Below are 15,703 nucleotides of genomic sequence, written 5' to 3'. Positions count from 1 at the left end.
TGATGAATAATTTACTTTTTTGTTTTACTTCACCTTTCGTTCGTGTTTAAGTTTCGTGATTCAAGTTTTCATGTTCAAAAGCGGCTATAGGTCTATAACTACTATGAGCAGACCTTCTTCATTGCGAGGACTATGGGCATTTGAAATATAGGTAGAATTTAGGATTTAGGTAGAATCTTAGAATTGACTCTGCATACATGTACGGCTAAAGGTATATTGAAGGTAGGTCGGAACGCTTTTGCGGCAAATTGCAGTAATCTTTGGGTGTCTCCGCACGTGCTAGAACAGGAATTAATTTAATAAATTTATCTTAAACAAAAACATAAATGTTGGCGTTAGATCAAGTCATGGACGTGAATGCTTGTTCTTTTCAAGCTATTGTAGGTGGTCAATGTGGGTTTGACTCAAAGGATAGAAGTAGATCGGTGGAAGTTCTCCCTTTACTAAATTGCAAACGAAATATTGATTCTCACAAGAGGTATTTTTCTATAAATGACGTCGAGACCGAAGTTGAACTAATACTAGCAAGAGCGTCTCTATTCGAACAACCCCGAAACGTAGAGAAACTTCTCATCTGTCCTTTTCATCGTGCATCGCTTGGTGTCAGCTGGAAGCGTCGTTCTTCTAAATGTTGTATTCCAGTCAGTCTATCTCAGCACAGTGCAAACGTGAACAAAAAGCCGAAGGCAGATAGAGGTTTGAGCAAGTGTGATTCTCAGACTGTTCTCAAGGAAACAGGCATTTTCCTTGCTGTTGGTTCAGGTGAGTTCGTCTTTAATCTTACTAGCGGTGTTTTGGCCATGGCAAGTTAATTTTAAGACTTGGGAGTGCATGGGTAAAACACAAAATCGTAAATTTTCATTTTTCCCTATTTTGTTGGGCTACCTTTGGATTTGGCTGGAATTTTAGCGCCAAAACGCAAGTGCTTTCCCCTTCAACTCTGGTAGTCTCGCTATGCCCAAAATTATATTGAAATAAACTTACTAACTAAGACGAAGAGATGAGTGAAAAAACATAGGTAACTGAATAGTTGTTAACCGTTATGTCTCTTTGTTTTTAGGTGTATGTTCGAAATGCCGGAAGCTACTGGGGGACGTAGTACTTTAACGGGAAGTCACTCTGCAAATGAAGGATATGCGTTTGGTTAGTAATGATTTTTCAAGTGTAGCATTCCCTTATAGGCTGTATTTGGGAATATCCCGGCCCCCTCCCCAGTTGCGTGTCATTCCAAAATAAATCAAAAGCAGCTGGTATCATTTCATTATTTTGCTGATGATTTTAGCGCGATATCCTGTATTATAATGTATTCGATTTGTTGAGAACTTGGTGCTATTTTTTCCCATTTAGGACGACCTCTCATCTAAAAACCTTCCACTTGATAAGGGTGTGCCAGAACAATTTCTTTCGCCCGCAGACTCTTCCTATGTCTTCGAGACACCAGGGGGAAGCCTCTTCTCTCCTTCAGAAGTGATCGAAAGCTCGACTATCTCAGCTTATCGCCAAAGCAGGACTCGTATGCGGGTAGCTCCACTGGAAAAAATGAATGATTTTCTAGACAGCAAAGATATCAGTCCAGTTAGATACCCTCTCAAGATACCATGGGATGAAGCAAGTGAAAGGACGCGGCGTCGCCACTTACGTAAGACCCAGAAGGCAATAGTAGCTGTACTCGAAGAAGTGGCACCAAATCAATCCGCTCAATTGTGGCAGTCTTTAGTGGAATCACAACCCTTGCCATGTGAAAAAGAGAAAGAAGAAGGCGACATTGATTCAGCGCTTATGGCGGCTTTAGCAGAATGCTACCAGAATGCAAGTACGTGGACAACTAGGCGACAAATCCTCTCAATAATGGCTGATAAGGCGACATTTGGTGCACTGAAGACGTGGATCCCAGAGCTAACTAGGTATCGTTTTGGTGTTGCCAGAAAACATGCACTGCTCCATGGTAGAGGTGTTCCACCACCACCGTCATTGCAGACCAGAATGTTTGTCTCCCAAAGTCAACTCGATCACTTCCTGGACATTATAACCAGTCCGTATGTCGTTCAAGATTTGCCATTTGGGGAAAAATCCATCAAGCTTTCAACAAAAGACGTTGTGAAAGTACCCAATGTGATACGTATGTTGATTCCGGAGTCAATCGTTAAGCAGCATTTATCTTATGCTGAAGAATGCGGCTTCAAACCACTTAGCCGAAGAACACTTCTAAGGATCCTGTCAGTTTGTTCAGCTTCAGAAAGAAAATCTTTGTAGGGCCTGGATTACATCAGTTCCGCCGGTGCTCAAGCCTTCGACGATCTCTGCAGCGTTACGGAAAGGCTTGGAGACGAGTTTATGGGAATGTCATGGGCCAAAGAGCAGAAAGAGCAACTGAAGAATGCAAAACGCTACCTTAAAAGCGACTACAAGGTAATTAATTGTATACTTTAAATAAAATTGAACCGAGTGGATCAGGGAACATCAAGATAATATTTTGCCTTAGTGGGATGACATTGTGTACAATCAATTGATTCAATTAAACGAAGTATAAAATAGTTTTGTGCTGTTTCCAATAGGTTCATGTGGCAAAGGAATCGAGCATTCCTGATCATTGTAGAAAGTATGCATTAAGTGACCCTAAAGACAAGGATTACCAATCGTTATGTACTACTCACGACCACCTGGATACCTGCGACCGCTGTGATGCGCTCTCTTCTGTCTTGGGAGAAATAGATCGGGCACTGGCTAAGATTTCAGATACAAATATAACAGTTGACACGAAAGAAGAGTTTACTTTTACTGTGGATCAAGCAAAACGGAACGTTTTTGCATGGAAAGCTCACCTCTTGCGAAGTATCAATCAGGATGAAGCACGACTCGACCTCATCCAAGGTTTAGATGACACATCCGTGTTGCTTGTCCAGGATTGGGCAATGAAATTCATCCCACAAAAATACAGAGAGAGTCAGAGAGACTGGTATGGGAAACGTGGAATGTCTTGGCATGTCACTGTTGCTACTCGCAGAAAATCCCAGCAACTTGAAATGATGACCTTCGTCCATGTGTTTCAGACATGTAGCCAAGACAGCTATGCCGTGTTGGCTATTATGTCAGACGTCATTAAGAAACTCAAGACGATTATGCCACTCCTTAAGACCGTGTACTACAGACAAGATAACGCCGGATGTTACCGTAGTGGCGTAACCATCTTAGGAGCAACTCACATTAGTCAAATCCATGGTCTTTCGATTAAGCGCATGGACTTCTCTGACCCACAAGGTGGAAAAGGGGCTTGCGACCGAAAGGCAGCCAACATCAAGACACACATGAAAATCCATTTGAACCAAGGAAATGACATTGAAAATGCTCCTCAAATGGTCGACGCTATGAAGTCATCAAATGGCGTACATGGGCTAAGTGTAACGTTGTGTGATTCTTTGGTAGCCCCAAGTCCCCTCTTAGAAGTCAAGCTTGATGGAGTAAGCTCTTTGTCGGATATTGAGTACGAAAAGAAGTTTTTACGAGTTTGGAAGGCATATGGCATTGGATCGGGCAAAAAGATTGTAATAAGTAGTTTGGATGTTGCAAAAGAGGCTCATATCCCTAGCTTGTCAACTAGCTTAGATGAAGAAGTTTCTGACAAATTTTCAAGTGCCAAATCAAGAATCAAAGCCATTCCCAAGTCAACATCGAGCACTACCAGTGTTACGGAGGAGGATGCTTCGCAGGATACAGTTTGTGCCCAACTGTTTTCATGTCCAGAGGAGGGCTGTATTAAATCATATCAAAGAATGTCTTCCTTACAGCAGCACCTGGATTGGGGGAAACACGAACACTCCCTAGAGCGCGAAACTGTCCTCGACAAAGCTGTTCATGGATATGCAGTAAGACTGGAAGAGCAATTTACTAGCGTACAAGTGCAACAACTACCCGAGGGGAACACGACCATAAGAAAATCAGCCGCATTGCCAATGGGATGGGCGCTTAAAGCACACACAAAAAAATCAAGATTTTCTGATAAGCAGAAACAATACTTAACGAGTAAATTCAACATTGGAGAGACCACAGGGCAAAAAGTAAGAGCAGCATCAGTTGCCAAAGCCATGATGACTGCAAGAGACAACGATGGAAACCGCTTATTCACAAGTGCAGAATTCCTTACAAGCCAACAGATCTCCAGCTTCTTTTCCCGACTAGCATCTAAACGATCATTACAAGACCATGTAGAAGATGATTCTGAAGATGAAAGCGAAAGCCGAGAAGCCGAAAAGAGACTCAGTCAATTAAGAGATGAAGATGAAGTGGTAAATGAAATTGTGCCAAAACACCCCATATGTTATGACAATTATAATTTGTGCGAGCTGGGAGAAAGATCAAAGCTATCCACCTTTGGAATAGCAATGCTACGAGAAATCTGTGACCATTTCAACCTACCAACCGAAGACATTAAGCTAAAAAGAAAAGCTCCGTATGTAACAAAACTTGAGGGCCTTTTGAAGATGTGTAGCTGCCAAGCCTGATTATATTTATGTCATTACTACCGTAAAATCCCGGATATATTTATGCTAGCAGCTGCGAAAATTAAAGTTGGTATTTAGCGTTTATCAGGCTGAAAAATGAAAAATGCATAATCATATATCGGCATAAAAGAGATTGGCATGTCAAATAAAGCCGCACTACTAAACCAGTGTCAACGCGTGAACGGGTGTTGCTTTCACTTAACATATAGTTTAATAAATGAAATAAAAATAAACCTGATCAGAAAAATAATATTTTTCCTTAATGGCTCTCGACACCATATATGCATTACATAGTTTATTTATAAATAAAACGGAACTGATTGCAGTATGCAGATTTCCAGTAAAAAAATGTTACTGAGCTGGACACAAGGTTTAGACACCGTGAAAATATTGCGTTTGCTTGTCGTCACGGGAAAACAGCGTAGAAATAAAAAAACCAACGAGCTATTCCTCTCTCTTTAAGATATATTTCTCATTTCATTGGTGTAGATAAATGATTTAGGTACAAAGTTTTATAGTTTTGGTACTAATAGGGCACGTAAAGTGATATACGGCGAATGTAGACAAGTCCGTAATTTGCATAATTAGGTCGCATTTAGTGGAAAATTTCTCAGAATATATTGCCTAATTTTTAAGCGCTTGTAAAAAAAACCCAAAAAAATTTTTCCTGATAGTGTTAGTAGGTGTTATAAATATTCCTATAACCAGATTTATGTGGTTATTGGAGAATGGCCACATATAGAAAAGCTATTTTAAAATCTGAGCTAAAACCAAGTCCATCAGTACGGCGAAAAGTTCCCTCACAAAAAAGTGTTTCTACTCTTTAAAATTTATTGAATTTTAGCGCTAAACCGATATGGATAGAGTGTTAAATATGCAATCTATCACAATTGGGTGAGAGATTGCCTATAAATTAGCTGCTTTATTACTGAGAAAACGTTTTTGTGGCCCTAGCGTTATCGCTGGTACGGCTACTATTTTTACACCAGCGACAAGCCGAAATCGTTTTTCTCGATTTTTTCGCGAATATCTTCATAAATTGAAAAATAAACCCCAACACGTTTCTAAACTCACTAAAACCTTTCTACAAACCAAAAATGAAGGTATTTGATATTTTGACTGTGGCCGCGAATTTTTGATTTTGCTCGATTTTTCTGGGCATTGGCTCTTAAACCAGTATGAAACCTGAAATTAAGCATCTTATTATCCAGGTTCTTGGATAACGGCACTAAAAAATAAATACACGATTTCTGCACAGTCTCTTTTCCTTCTCTCGCCCGTACAGGAGGTAAAAGGAGACTCTGCTCGCAGGGTAAAATCGCCCTAAAGGGTTAAATAATTTCGAAGAAAGACTATACAGCTTTTACTGTTTTCGCGCTAAAATAACCCTAAAGTTTAACCATATATGTTAATGTGGCGGAAAATTTGAATTTCTTTAATTAGCTGTGATTTTACGTCATTCAATCCGATTTAGATGGGGTTTTCACCAGAAATCATAGAATTATATACAGAAAACTAATATGAGTTTTCCACCATCTCTTTCCAAATCTTTTAAGTCGATGCTAATGACGTTACAATAGCTGTCACATGACATGAAACGTAAATCAGTCGAGGTATTATTTAAGGCTTTGGGACAATTTTCTTAGTCAAGATTCCCTATTATTTTTTATAGACAAACAATAAATGTATTTGTTTGGTATCAACAACGAACACGTTTTGACCCAATAACTAGTTAACCTGAACCACGAGGTCTCTTTGTACTTGTGGATATGAAACAGAAACCTTTATTGGTTTATTATCTGTGGAAAAAACTATCATTATTGAATTGGAACAGAAAGGAAATCCGGGACACCGCACGAGGTGTATGAAGGGGTTTAGAAATCGCAATCCTCATCTATTTCTGGTTTGTCTGTGAATTTTTGTATATGTTTGACATATTTAATTCTTTCTTCTCTGGTCATTTTTTGTCTGTCTTTTCTTCTTGTTTGGCGTCACTAGTTTGGTATTCCCCTTAAGTGTTTAAGGTAATAGGGTTTGCTTGATAATTTCATGATCTATTAGGAAAAGTCAAACATCGACATACAATTTCGTACTAGCAAATAACAAAAGAAACGGCTATACAATGAAATTCAGAGGTTGAGAAAATAATCAATGTACTAAACTCACACTGGACAGATATTGTCGTACTTCTACAGGCTGGATTCTTTTTCGGGTTGTTACTGGCACAGCAATTATATATCCCACTATCGTTTCTTGTGATATTTGATATATTAATTTTTACATTTCCAACGCCTTGGTTCTTATGGAACTTGCCACCATCTGATCAATCTCAGCCATGTGACGTTTGGTTCAGGAACTCCAACAGCAGAACAGCTGATAAGTAATCCTTCGAATTCATTTACTTGTATGTTTGAAGACGAAGGATTTAACGTGATATTAGGCAAAGTTGTTATAAGACGAACGAAACTTCTTTCAATAAACTGCAATTATTACAATCATTGGTCGTGCTAAAAATCACAAAAATGCATCCAGATTATAGATTTTAAAGGTGCTAAAAAAAAGAACCTTATCTATTATTAAAAAATGATCCATAAAGTAAACAAAAGCAAAAACGACAAAACAAACTATTTAAAAAACTTTCCGTTTGAGAAAAAAAAATTCAATACAATAATATATTAAAAATAAATAAAAAAGCAAAGATAAACGAAAGATTGATATAATTATGACATGGACGATAAAAATTGTTGAAACTCGATAAAGTCCTTTTTTGCTTTGTTTTATCTTGGTTTGTTTTATGCTATTTTTATGCTCCTTATTATTATTATTTCTTTCGTTTACTAAAAACAAACTTAGCCGAAGGGCGTAAACGTAATTTTCATTCCAGAAGGTTTTTTTTTTTTTTTTTTTTTGGATTGATGCTTCAAATCTTCACATTATACTAGTGGCAGGGCTTCACTGGGAAAAATCAGTGATTTTTTAAAAAAAAGTGATACCCCCATCCAGCCATTGAAAACGAACTCAACTTTTTTCCCAAAATGATATACCAGTGGAATTAATTAGTAATGGAATCAAACATAACGATTGATTTCGAAAGCATCTAAACCTTCAAGATATTGAAGGAAGCCCCTCGTTGTTACGCATTGTGCTCGAGAGAGAGAGTTCATGGAAGACGCCTTCTGGTTTACTGTCATTGAATAAGGGAAAACCTACCTCATGGCGCGCACCTTTTTTCGTAGATGTTACCCACTATATTATTATTCATACATTGAATGTCCTTTCATTTATTACTACCACTATTACTATAATACTACAAATCGTATAACCCATGCCGAATCGTTAAATGGTAGTCTAAAAATAACATCTTTTTTTTGTTTTGCAATAAATCACATTTTTTAATGAGGGAAAAATTATGGGAATTATCTGACAATATATTTAAATGAATATTAATTTGATATATTTGCTTTGTTTACTTTGTATCTTCCTCATATTATTGTTCACTTATTCCTCCTTTTTTATTTTATCTTTAACAGAAATGTCTTCTCTTTTTTTAATTCTTTTTTTAAAGAAACCGCTAGGTACTTCTATCAACATATTCAACATTACGAGCTTTAAAACAACTACTTTTCTTCTACTCTTGAACAAAGATGTAATTGTTGGTATTCTGATCCTTGCTGCTCGTGATTAACATTAGATGTAGTATGTTTCTGTGCTACCTCAAAGGGAATTACCTCTGTTGGTAGCCACATTTCGTCATTTTCCCTTACTAGCGACTGATACTCGTGCTCTCTTGACAATGACTCTCCATTATTTATCTGTTGATAAAGATGCTGAGTTCCTAACAGAAAGTACTGCTCTGCAGGGTTCTCTTTTGGTTTCCTTTCGTCCAATAAGGTTGGAGTGCATTCTCTCGATACTGCTCCAACATTAATATTCGGTGGTATCAGGTTTGGTGATTCGTGGGGTGTGTTCAATTCTGCTGGTTCGTGTGTTTCCATTTCTATTCTATCCTGTATACATAAAAAATATATTAAGAGAGGATACTTTTTTACTCAAGCAGTGAGCGCCAAAAACTATTTTCTTAACTTGAATCAAAGTGTTAACCCAGAGCAAAAATTTTATTCCAAAATGAGGTTTAGGCCTTCATTTGCTTATTTCCCATATATTTTCTATAAAAATCCTGACAAAGCAAAGTTCTAATACAAATGCAGAAAAACATCTTTGTACAATTGAAAATACCGCTTCAAACAGGCATTTTATTATATTACATTAATTTCTAACTGTTTAAAAAGGTTTTGAGTGTTAACCCAAAACGAAAATAGGGATCAAAACTCATACGAAAGTCTAGTTTTTGGCGCTTCTTGCCGTTATTGCTCATTATTGAAAACAATTTCCTCTTAAAACAAATTTTGTTTGCTTGATAAACCCCAAACCATCTACTCTATCCCTATTACTACTAAGGCTGACAATCAATAAGTAAAGGATAAAGGAGTAGTCCATATTCAAATATATAGTACCACTTTACTTTTTTTCTCTGCCACGCCCTCCCCCTAAAAAACAAATTAATCAATTAAAAACACCGTTCAACAGTACGTATGGCTTTTTATCTCTTCATTTTTATTTTCTTATTACTGACATTTTATAGTATTAAGCTCACCTCTACAGTTGCAAAAGTTTCTGGTTTTGAAACCCTAAAAAGCAACAATATAATCGTCAAAACGTTTATCAAAATTCAGTTGGCTATAGTCCCGAAAAATGGCCTGAACTATGAATTATTTGTTTTTGCATGGGGAGTGAGGATTTGCCTTGGACGGGGTAAACTGATTACATACAGTACGTATATGGAACATGTGAACTTACCTTTGGTTGTCCCTTCTCTTCCTTAAAACTAGAATATATTTAAAACAATAATAATAAGTAAAAAGACGGACACACCCCGATAAATCAATGATTTGAAATTATTCCATCGAATCATCATCAATCGTTTTACATACTTCACGGATTCTGATTAATACTACATGACTTGTACTGCATGCTGGAATGAAAGAGTTTACCTTTGAAGCCAGTCCTTTTGAAAATGTAGCACACTAATAGCGCCATGATAATATTCACAACTATTGATATTGATGTTACTATAAAATGAACTGTTGCAAATGTGCGACCTGATGAAAAGAGAAAAAATGATTAAAGGTAACACACAGTATGTGCCTGTAGACTCGGGGTAGCGGTAAAGCAAAATAAAAAAAAACGTGTCAATATATAGAAATGAATCAAAATATATGTAGCCTTTATTTATAATTAAATATGTAACATTGATATAACCTTGAATAAATAGTGTCGAGCAAGACCTCTCTCCAGGCTTGGTTCTTGATTCATGACCTTTGAATGATGATTAGGAAGTCAAGTCAAAAGTTAACAATTCAACTGAAGTAGTTAAGGAAGTGGCTCATCAGATGTTTATTGGTAATTCTGACCTGTAGTGGTTTGTGGTGATAATGTCGTTATTCCATGGTGATTTCTACTTGGTATCAGAGAGGGTGGATGGACTGAGGATAGACGACATTAATTTTGAGTAAAAAATTCCAAGCATCCATCCATCCATCCATCCATCCATCCATCCATCCATCCATCCATCCATCCATCCATCCATCCATCCATCCATCCATCCATCCATCCATCCATTCATCCAATCCATCCGTTCATGCATTAATCCATTCATCCATTCATCTATCCGTCTATTTTTCTTTAATTATCTCAAAACTAGTTATATATTATTATTCTCCAAACCTGTTTTAATAACCCTAATAATGTGTTCATCATAACCAAGCATATTTTTAGCTTTACACCTGTACAACCCATAGCTGTCTGCGTCTATGGTTTCTAGTTTCAAGACACCAACACCCGTAACAGTAGGAGATCCTGTCAATATTGATCGATTACGGGGATCAAACCACGAGAACAGAGGTGAAGACACGCCACGTGCCAAACAGTATACCCTGATTGTACCCCCATTATATGAAGAAACTGTGAAATCTGATTGAATTACATCAATCTGTGGCTCATCTGTGAAGAGAATAAATAATTTATTTTCAACTCGCACTTTTTCAATGAACTTGATTGTGATCATATTGATTTGTTACAAACCTTGCAGCGCCTCCTCACCCTACCATTTTGGCTAAAAAAAAACATAACAACATATATTTGTATATCTTTAAGAAAAATAGCATTTAGACTCACACTGGACGGTTACCAAGATACTCTTACAAGACGGAGGTTTCTTCAGGCTGTTGATAGCACAGCATTCGTATTGCCCACTGTCATATCTTGTAATATTTGTAATATCGATTTTCACATTCCCTACGCTTTGATTAATGACATCACCCTGTACTTTTTGCCACGTGACGTTTGGCATAGGAGTTCCTACCGCAGAACATTTGATATGCAGTTCTTGGGATTCGTTAACAGGTATGTTTGAAAATGACGGATTGATCGATAAAGATGGAAATGCTGTGAATAAGAAAATAACACATGTAAGTACATCAGTCGTCGCCCTTACAAATATGACAAACAACTAAAAACCAAATGACTTATTTTGAACATTTTTATTAGAATGCATACCATATATCCATGAAGAAGTTAACTATCAAAATTGTACATATTAGTGCAAAGTGCAATGGATATAGTATGCGCAAAGAACGAAAGAACGAAAAATTCCAATTTTCAATTCAAAAAAATTCAATTCCAAAAAATTGAAAACAATTATACCCACATGTTACAATTTGCTTAACTTTACTTGTTATGGGGCTTCTTTTTGCCATCATCAGAACACATCTATACGTACCACTATCAGCCAGAGCTACATTATAGATTACTAGTGTAGCAGTTGATTCTTTACTCACTCGAACAGGGTTCAGTAGTCTAGCAGGACATGTATTGGTGTTTATGTACCATTTCCAGTTGTTGAATATATTTTCTTCTGCGATTTGAAATGCACCGTCATTGTCAGCATAGAACATCCACATTGGCGAATAAACATCAAACTCTTCCATTTTGTTATCCACACTGTAATCCCACACGAGCTTAGCGGTTTCTCCTACAGACACATACAAAACACTTGGTGGAACTACTGTGAAACGAGCTGCACCTAAAATATCCAACCAGGAAATATTAAAAGTATAACGTACTAGCAAAATGGATATTCCTGTCGGATAAAGCGATTTTTTTGAGAAAGTAGACAAACAAATTCTCACCCTGAGTTCTGCTCACTAGTAACACTTTGATGATCAGTGAAATCCATAGGACTTGAGATGCTTCCATTGTCTCAGAAGATTAAAGCATTATGTGATCAAAATGATATAATACTTGAATAGGTAATGTATTTCACTTTCATTGTTAATTGTTTTATGCATGTGGAATTTCTTTCTCGAAACTAAATATCAATGAAAAGTGTTTTCTTTCATTCTAGCGCATTATAACAACAATCAAATGATGCTAAAATGAAATTCATGGTTGTTTCGTTGTAATCATTGGACCACTTGATTTAATATCGAGTCAAAATGATTAAGGATAACTGTCCTTCTTGATTTGTTTTCTTTTTTTTTTTTCTTTTTTTTCTTATTTCTTTCGTTTACTAAAACAATCCAACCAAGCGTAAGGGCGTAAACGTGATTCTTATTCCAGATGATTTTTTTCTGATGCTTCAAATATTTACGTTATTCTACGCACTACGCATCCATGAAAAAAATCACTGAACACTTTAAAAAGTGTTACCCCCAGTCATTGCAATTAAACTCAGCGTTGTGCTCAAAATAATGTACCAATGGAGATAGTAATGGAATCAAACATGACCATTGATTTCGAAAGCATCTAAACCTTCACGATATTGATGGAAGCCCCTTGTGGTTAAGAATTGTGCTCGAGAGAGGTTTCGTACCCATGGAAGGCGCATTTTGGTTTACTGTCATTGTGTGTAGATGTTGCTCACTTATACTATAATACTACAAATTGTATACACCAGGCCGAGTCTTTAAATGAAAGTCTAATAATAGCATGTGTTTTTGAGTTGCAATAAACCACATTTTTAATGAGGGAAAGATTATTGGAATAATATGACAATATAATTAAATGAATATTAAATTGATATATTTGCTTTGTTTCCTTTGCACTTTTGCCTTCTTATTTTATTTTAAATCATTTATTTTATTTTTATTAGAAAAGTTTTCTTTTCTTTTTTTCTTTTTTCTTTTTTTCTTTTTTCATTTTCATTTTCTTTTTTTGTTTTCTTTTAATAAAACCAACATCACTTTAATACAACTACTTTTCTTCTACGCTTGAATACAGATGTAGTTGTTGGTATTCTGTTCCTTGATGCTCGTGATTAACATTCGATGTAGCATGTTTTTGCGCTGTCTCAAAGGGATCATTTGCTGGTAACCTTATTTTATCATTTTCCCTTAGTAGCGACTGATACTCGTCCTCACTTGACAATGCCGGACTCTCCATTATTTATCTGTTGATAAAGATGATGAGTTCCTGACAGAAAATGCTGCTCTGCAGGGTTCTCTTTTGTTTTCCTTTCGTCCAATAAGGTCGGAGTGCATTCTCTCGATACTGCTCCAACATCAATATTCGGTGGTATCAGGTTTGGTGATTCGTGGGGTGTTTTCGATGCTGCTGGTTTGTTTGTTTTCATTTCTATTCTATCCTGTATACAAGAATATAGTAAAACAAATTGTGTTTGTTTGTCTGTTTGTTAGATAAACCCAAAACATCTACTCTATTCCTATTACTGCTTAGGTTAAGTTGGCAATCAATAAGTCAAGGGGTCAAGGGTGAGTGAGTATTCCATACTCAGATATATAGTACCACTTTATTCCCCCCCCCCTCCCTCCTAAATAAATTATAAATAAATTAAAAACGTTGTCCAACTCAACCTGTGGCTTTTTTCCCTTCATTTTCATTTTCTTATTACAGACATTTTATAATATTAAACTCACCTCTACAATTGCAAAAGGTTCTTCTGGTTTTGAAACCCTAAAAAGCGAAAATATAATCGTCAAAACGTTTATCAAAATTCAGTAGCCTATAGTCTTGAAAAATGGCGTGAACTATGAATTATTTGTTTTTGCATACGGAGTGAGGATATGCAACGAATGGGTTAAACTGATTATATACAGTACGTCTATGCAACATGTGAGCTTGCCTTTGGTTGTCGCTCCTCTTCCTTAAAACTAGAAAATATTTAAAACAATGATAATAAGTGAAAGATAGGTCTACACACCCTGATGAAATTTTTTTGCCAGATATATCAAAGAAAAGAAAGAAATAGTAAAATAAACCATAAATTATACCATTGAATCATTATCAATCGTTTTACATACTGCACAGATTCTGATTAATACTACGTGACTTGCACTGCATGCTGGAATTAAAGTGTTTACCTTTGAAGCCAGTCCTTTTGAAAATGTAGCACACTAATAGCGCCATGATAATATTCACAACTATTGATATTGATGTTACTATGAAATGAACTGTTGCAAATGTGCGACCTGATGAAAGCAGAAAAAAAAAAAATTGATTAAAGGTAAAGCACAGTATGTGCCTGCAGACTTGGTTGTAGCGGTAAAGCAAAATAATAATTTTAAAAAATGTCAATATATAGAAATGAATAAATAAAAATATATGTAAACTTTATTTATACTTATATATGTAACATTCACATAACCTTGAATAAATAATGTCGAGCAAGACCTCTCTCCAGGCTTGGTTCTTGAGTCATGACCTTTGAATGATGGTTATAGGATGTCAAGTCAAATGTTAATAATTAAACTGAAGTAGTTAAGAAAGTGGCTCATCAGCTGTTTATTGTTAAATCTGACCTGTAGTGGTTGTGATGATGATGTCGTTATTCCATGGTGATTTCTACGTGGCATCAGAGAGGGTGGATGGACTGGGAATAGATGGCATTAATTGTTTATGACCTAAATCATTCCAAACATGCATCCATACATCCATGCATCCATCAATCCATCCAACCATCCATCTATCTATCCATCTATTTTTCTTTAAACGTCTAAAGTTAATAATATATCATTGTTCTTCAAACCTGTTTGAATAACTCTAATAATGTGTTCATCATAACCAAGCAAATTTGTAGCTTTACACCTGTACAACCCATAGCTGTCTGCATTAATGGTTACTAGTTCCAAGACACCAACACCCAGTAACAGTATGAGATCTGTCAATATTGATCGATTATGGAGATCATACCACGTGAACAGAGGAGAGGGCACGCCATGGGCCAAACAGTATATCCTGATTTTACCACCATTATATGAAGAAACTGTGTCATTTGACTGAAATACATCTATTGCGACTCATCGTGAAGAGAGTGAATTATATTTTCAGTCTGCCACTGTTTCAATGATCTTGATTGTGATCATTTTGATTTGTTACAAACCTTGAAGCGCCCCATCACCCCCACCATAAAAATATAACAACATATATTTGTATATCTAAAAAAAAAATAGTATTTAGACTCACACTGGACAGTTACCAAGATACTCTTACAAAATGGAGGTTTGTTCAGGTTTTTAATAGCACAGCATTCGTATTCCCCACTTTCACTATCTAGTAATATTTGTAATATCGATTGTCACATTTCTACGCTTTGATTAATGAAATCACCCTGTACTTTTTGCCACGTGACGTTTGGCATAGGAGTTCCTACCGCAGAACATTTGATATGCAGTTCTTGGGATTTGTTTACAGGTATGTTTGAAAATGACGGATTGATCGATAAAGATGGAAATGCTGTAAATAAGAAAATAGCACATGTAAGTATATATCAGTCGTTCGCCCTTATAAATACGACAAACAACCAAAGACCAAATGACTTATTTTTGAAAATTTTCATTAGAATGCATACCATATATCCATGAAGAAGTTAACTATCAAAATTGTACATATAAGTACAAAGTTTGAAAGTGCAAAGGATATATGGTATGCGCACGAAACGACAAGAACGAAAGAACGAAAATAATTAAGATAAAAATCAAGATTTTAAGGTTAAGATTTGTACTCATCGACTCGCGTCTTATTCTGGTTGGATAAATGTCAATGGGAATTAAGAAAAAATCATACACCATAATAATATAGAACATTTGAAGTGAGAAATGTTTAAATTTGGAAATTCAAAATCAAAAAAA

At 36.1% G+C, this 15,703-nt stretch overlaps 2 protein-coding genes and 1 long non-coding RNA gene across 6 annotated transcripts; 1 reads left to right on the top strand and 2 right to left on the bottom strand.

The window, feature by feature from the left end:
* Positions 1 to 2,325: 2,325 nt before the first annotated feature.
* LOC148904503 (uncharacterized) lies at positions 2,326 to 4,676 on the top strand. Its single transcript, XM_089025269.1, has 2 exons — positions 2,326 to 2,409; positions 2,556 to 4,676. Exons 1-2 carry the CDS (start codon positions 2,335 to 2,337, stop codon positions 4,497 to 4,499), a joined length of 2,019 nt encoding a protein of 672 aa, XP_088881395.1. The 5' UTR covers positions 2,326 to 2,334; the 3' UTR covers positions 4,500 to 4,676.
* Positions 4,677 to 7,776: 3,100 nt separating this feature from the next.
* Positions 7,777 to 11,815, bottom strand: LOC148904502 (opioid-binding protein/cell adhesion molecule homolog). Of its 3 annotated transcripts, none has more exons than XM_089025295.1 (10): positions 11,747 to 11,815; positions 11,266 to 11,640; positions 10,734 to 11,003; positions 10,284 to 10,559; positions 9,971 to 10,042; positions 9,819 to 9,875; positions 9,551 to 9,658; positions 9,357 to 9,384; positions 9,154 to 9,187; positions 7,777 to 8,506 (listed from the first exon to the last, which is right to left on the bottom strand). In XM_089025295.1, exons 1-10 carry the CDS (start codon positions 11,811 to 11,813, stop codon positions 8,117 to 8,119), a joined length of 1,677 nt encoding a protein of 558 aa, XP_088881421.1. In that variant the 5' UTR covers positions 11,814 to 11,815; the 3' UTR covers positions 7,777 to 8,116. The 3 variants fall into 3 exon arrangements, with proteins under 3 accessions (XP_088881421.1, XP_088881422.1, XP_088881423.1); XM_089025296.1 differs by having other exon boundaries at positions 11,266 to 11,589; XM_089025297.1 differs by lacking the exon at positions 9,971 to 10,042.
* Positions 11,816 to 12,778: 963 nt separating this feature from the next.
* On the bottom strand, positions 12,779 to 14,670 carry LOC116293459 (uncharacterized). 2 transcript variants are annotated; one of them, XR_016118884.1, is made up of 5 exons: positions 14,602 to 14,670; positions 14,221 to 14,277; positions 13,937 to 14,044; positions 13,493 to 13,726; positions 12,779 to 13,200 (listed from the first exon to the last, which is right to left on the bottom strand). It is a non-coding gene; the product is annotated as an uncharacterized LOC116293459 (long non-coding RNA). The 2 variants fall into 2 exon arrangements; XR_016118883.1 differs by lacking the exon at positions 14,602 to 14,670 and having other exon boundaries at positions 14,221 to 14,360.
* Between the last annotated feature and the right edge of the window lie 1,033 nt (positions 14,671 to 15,703).

This window comes from Actinia tenebrosa, unplaced genomic scaffold (genome assembly GCF_029948245.1).
Source record: "Actinia tenebrosa isolate PJP-AT-01 unplaced genomic scaffold, QUT_ActTen_1.0 PGA_scaffold9__36_contigs__length_13948895, whole genome shotgun sequence".
Taxonomy (NCBI): domain Eukaryota; kingdom Metazoa; phylum Cnidaria; class Anthozoa; order Actiniaria; family Actiniidae; genus Actinia; species Actinia tenebrosa.
Note: the sequence above shows the minus strand (reverse complement) of the source record. Positions and strands in the feature narration are given on the sequence as shown.

Bases quoted from the DNA above. Each gene is read 5' to 3' on its own strand.
- LOC148904503 (XM_089025269.1), top strand. From the start codon at position 2,335: ATGGGAATGTCATGGGCCAAAGAGCAGAAAGAGCAACTGAAGAATGCA. The intron at 2,410-2,555 runs GTAATTAATTGT...TGTTTCCAATAG, and splicing joins ACCTTAAAAGCGACTACAAG to GTTCATGTGGCAAAGGAATC.
- LOC148904502 (XM_089025295.1), bottom strand. From the start codon at position 11,813: ATGGAAGCATCTCAAGTCCTATGGATTTCACTGATCATCAAAGTGTTA. The intron at 10,043-10,283 runs GTTTGGAGAATA...GTCTATCCTCAG, and splicing joins TATTAGGGTTATTAAAACAG to TCCATCCACCCTCTCTGATA. The intron at 9,876-9,970 runs GTCAGAATTACC...CATCATTCAAAG, and splicing joins ATCACCACAAACCACTACAG to GTCATGAATCAAGAACCAAG.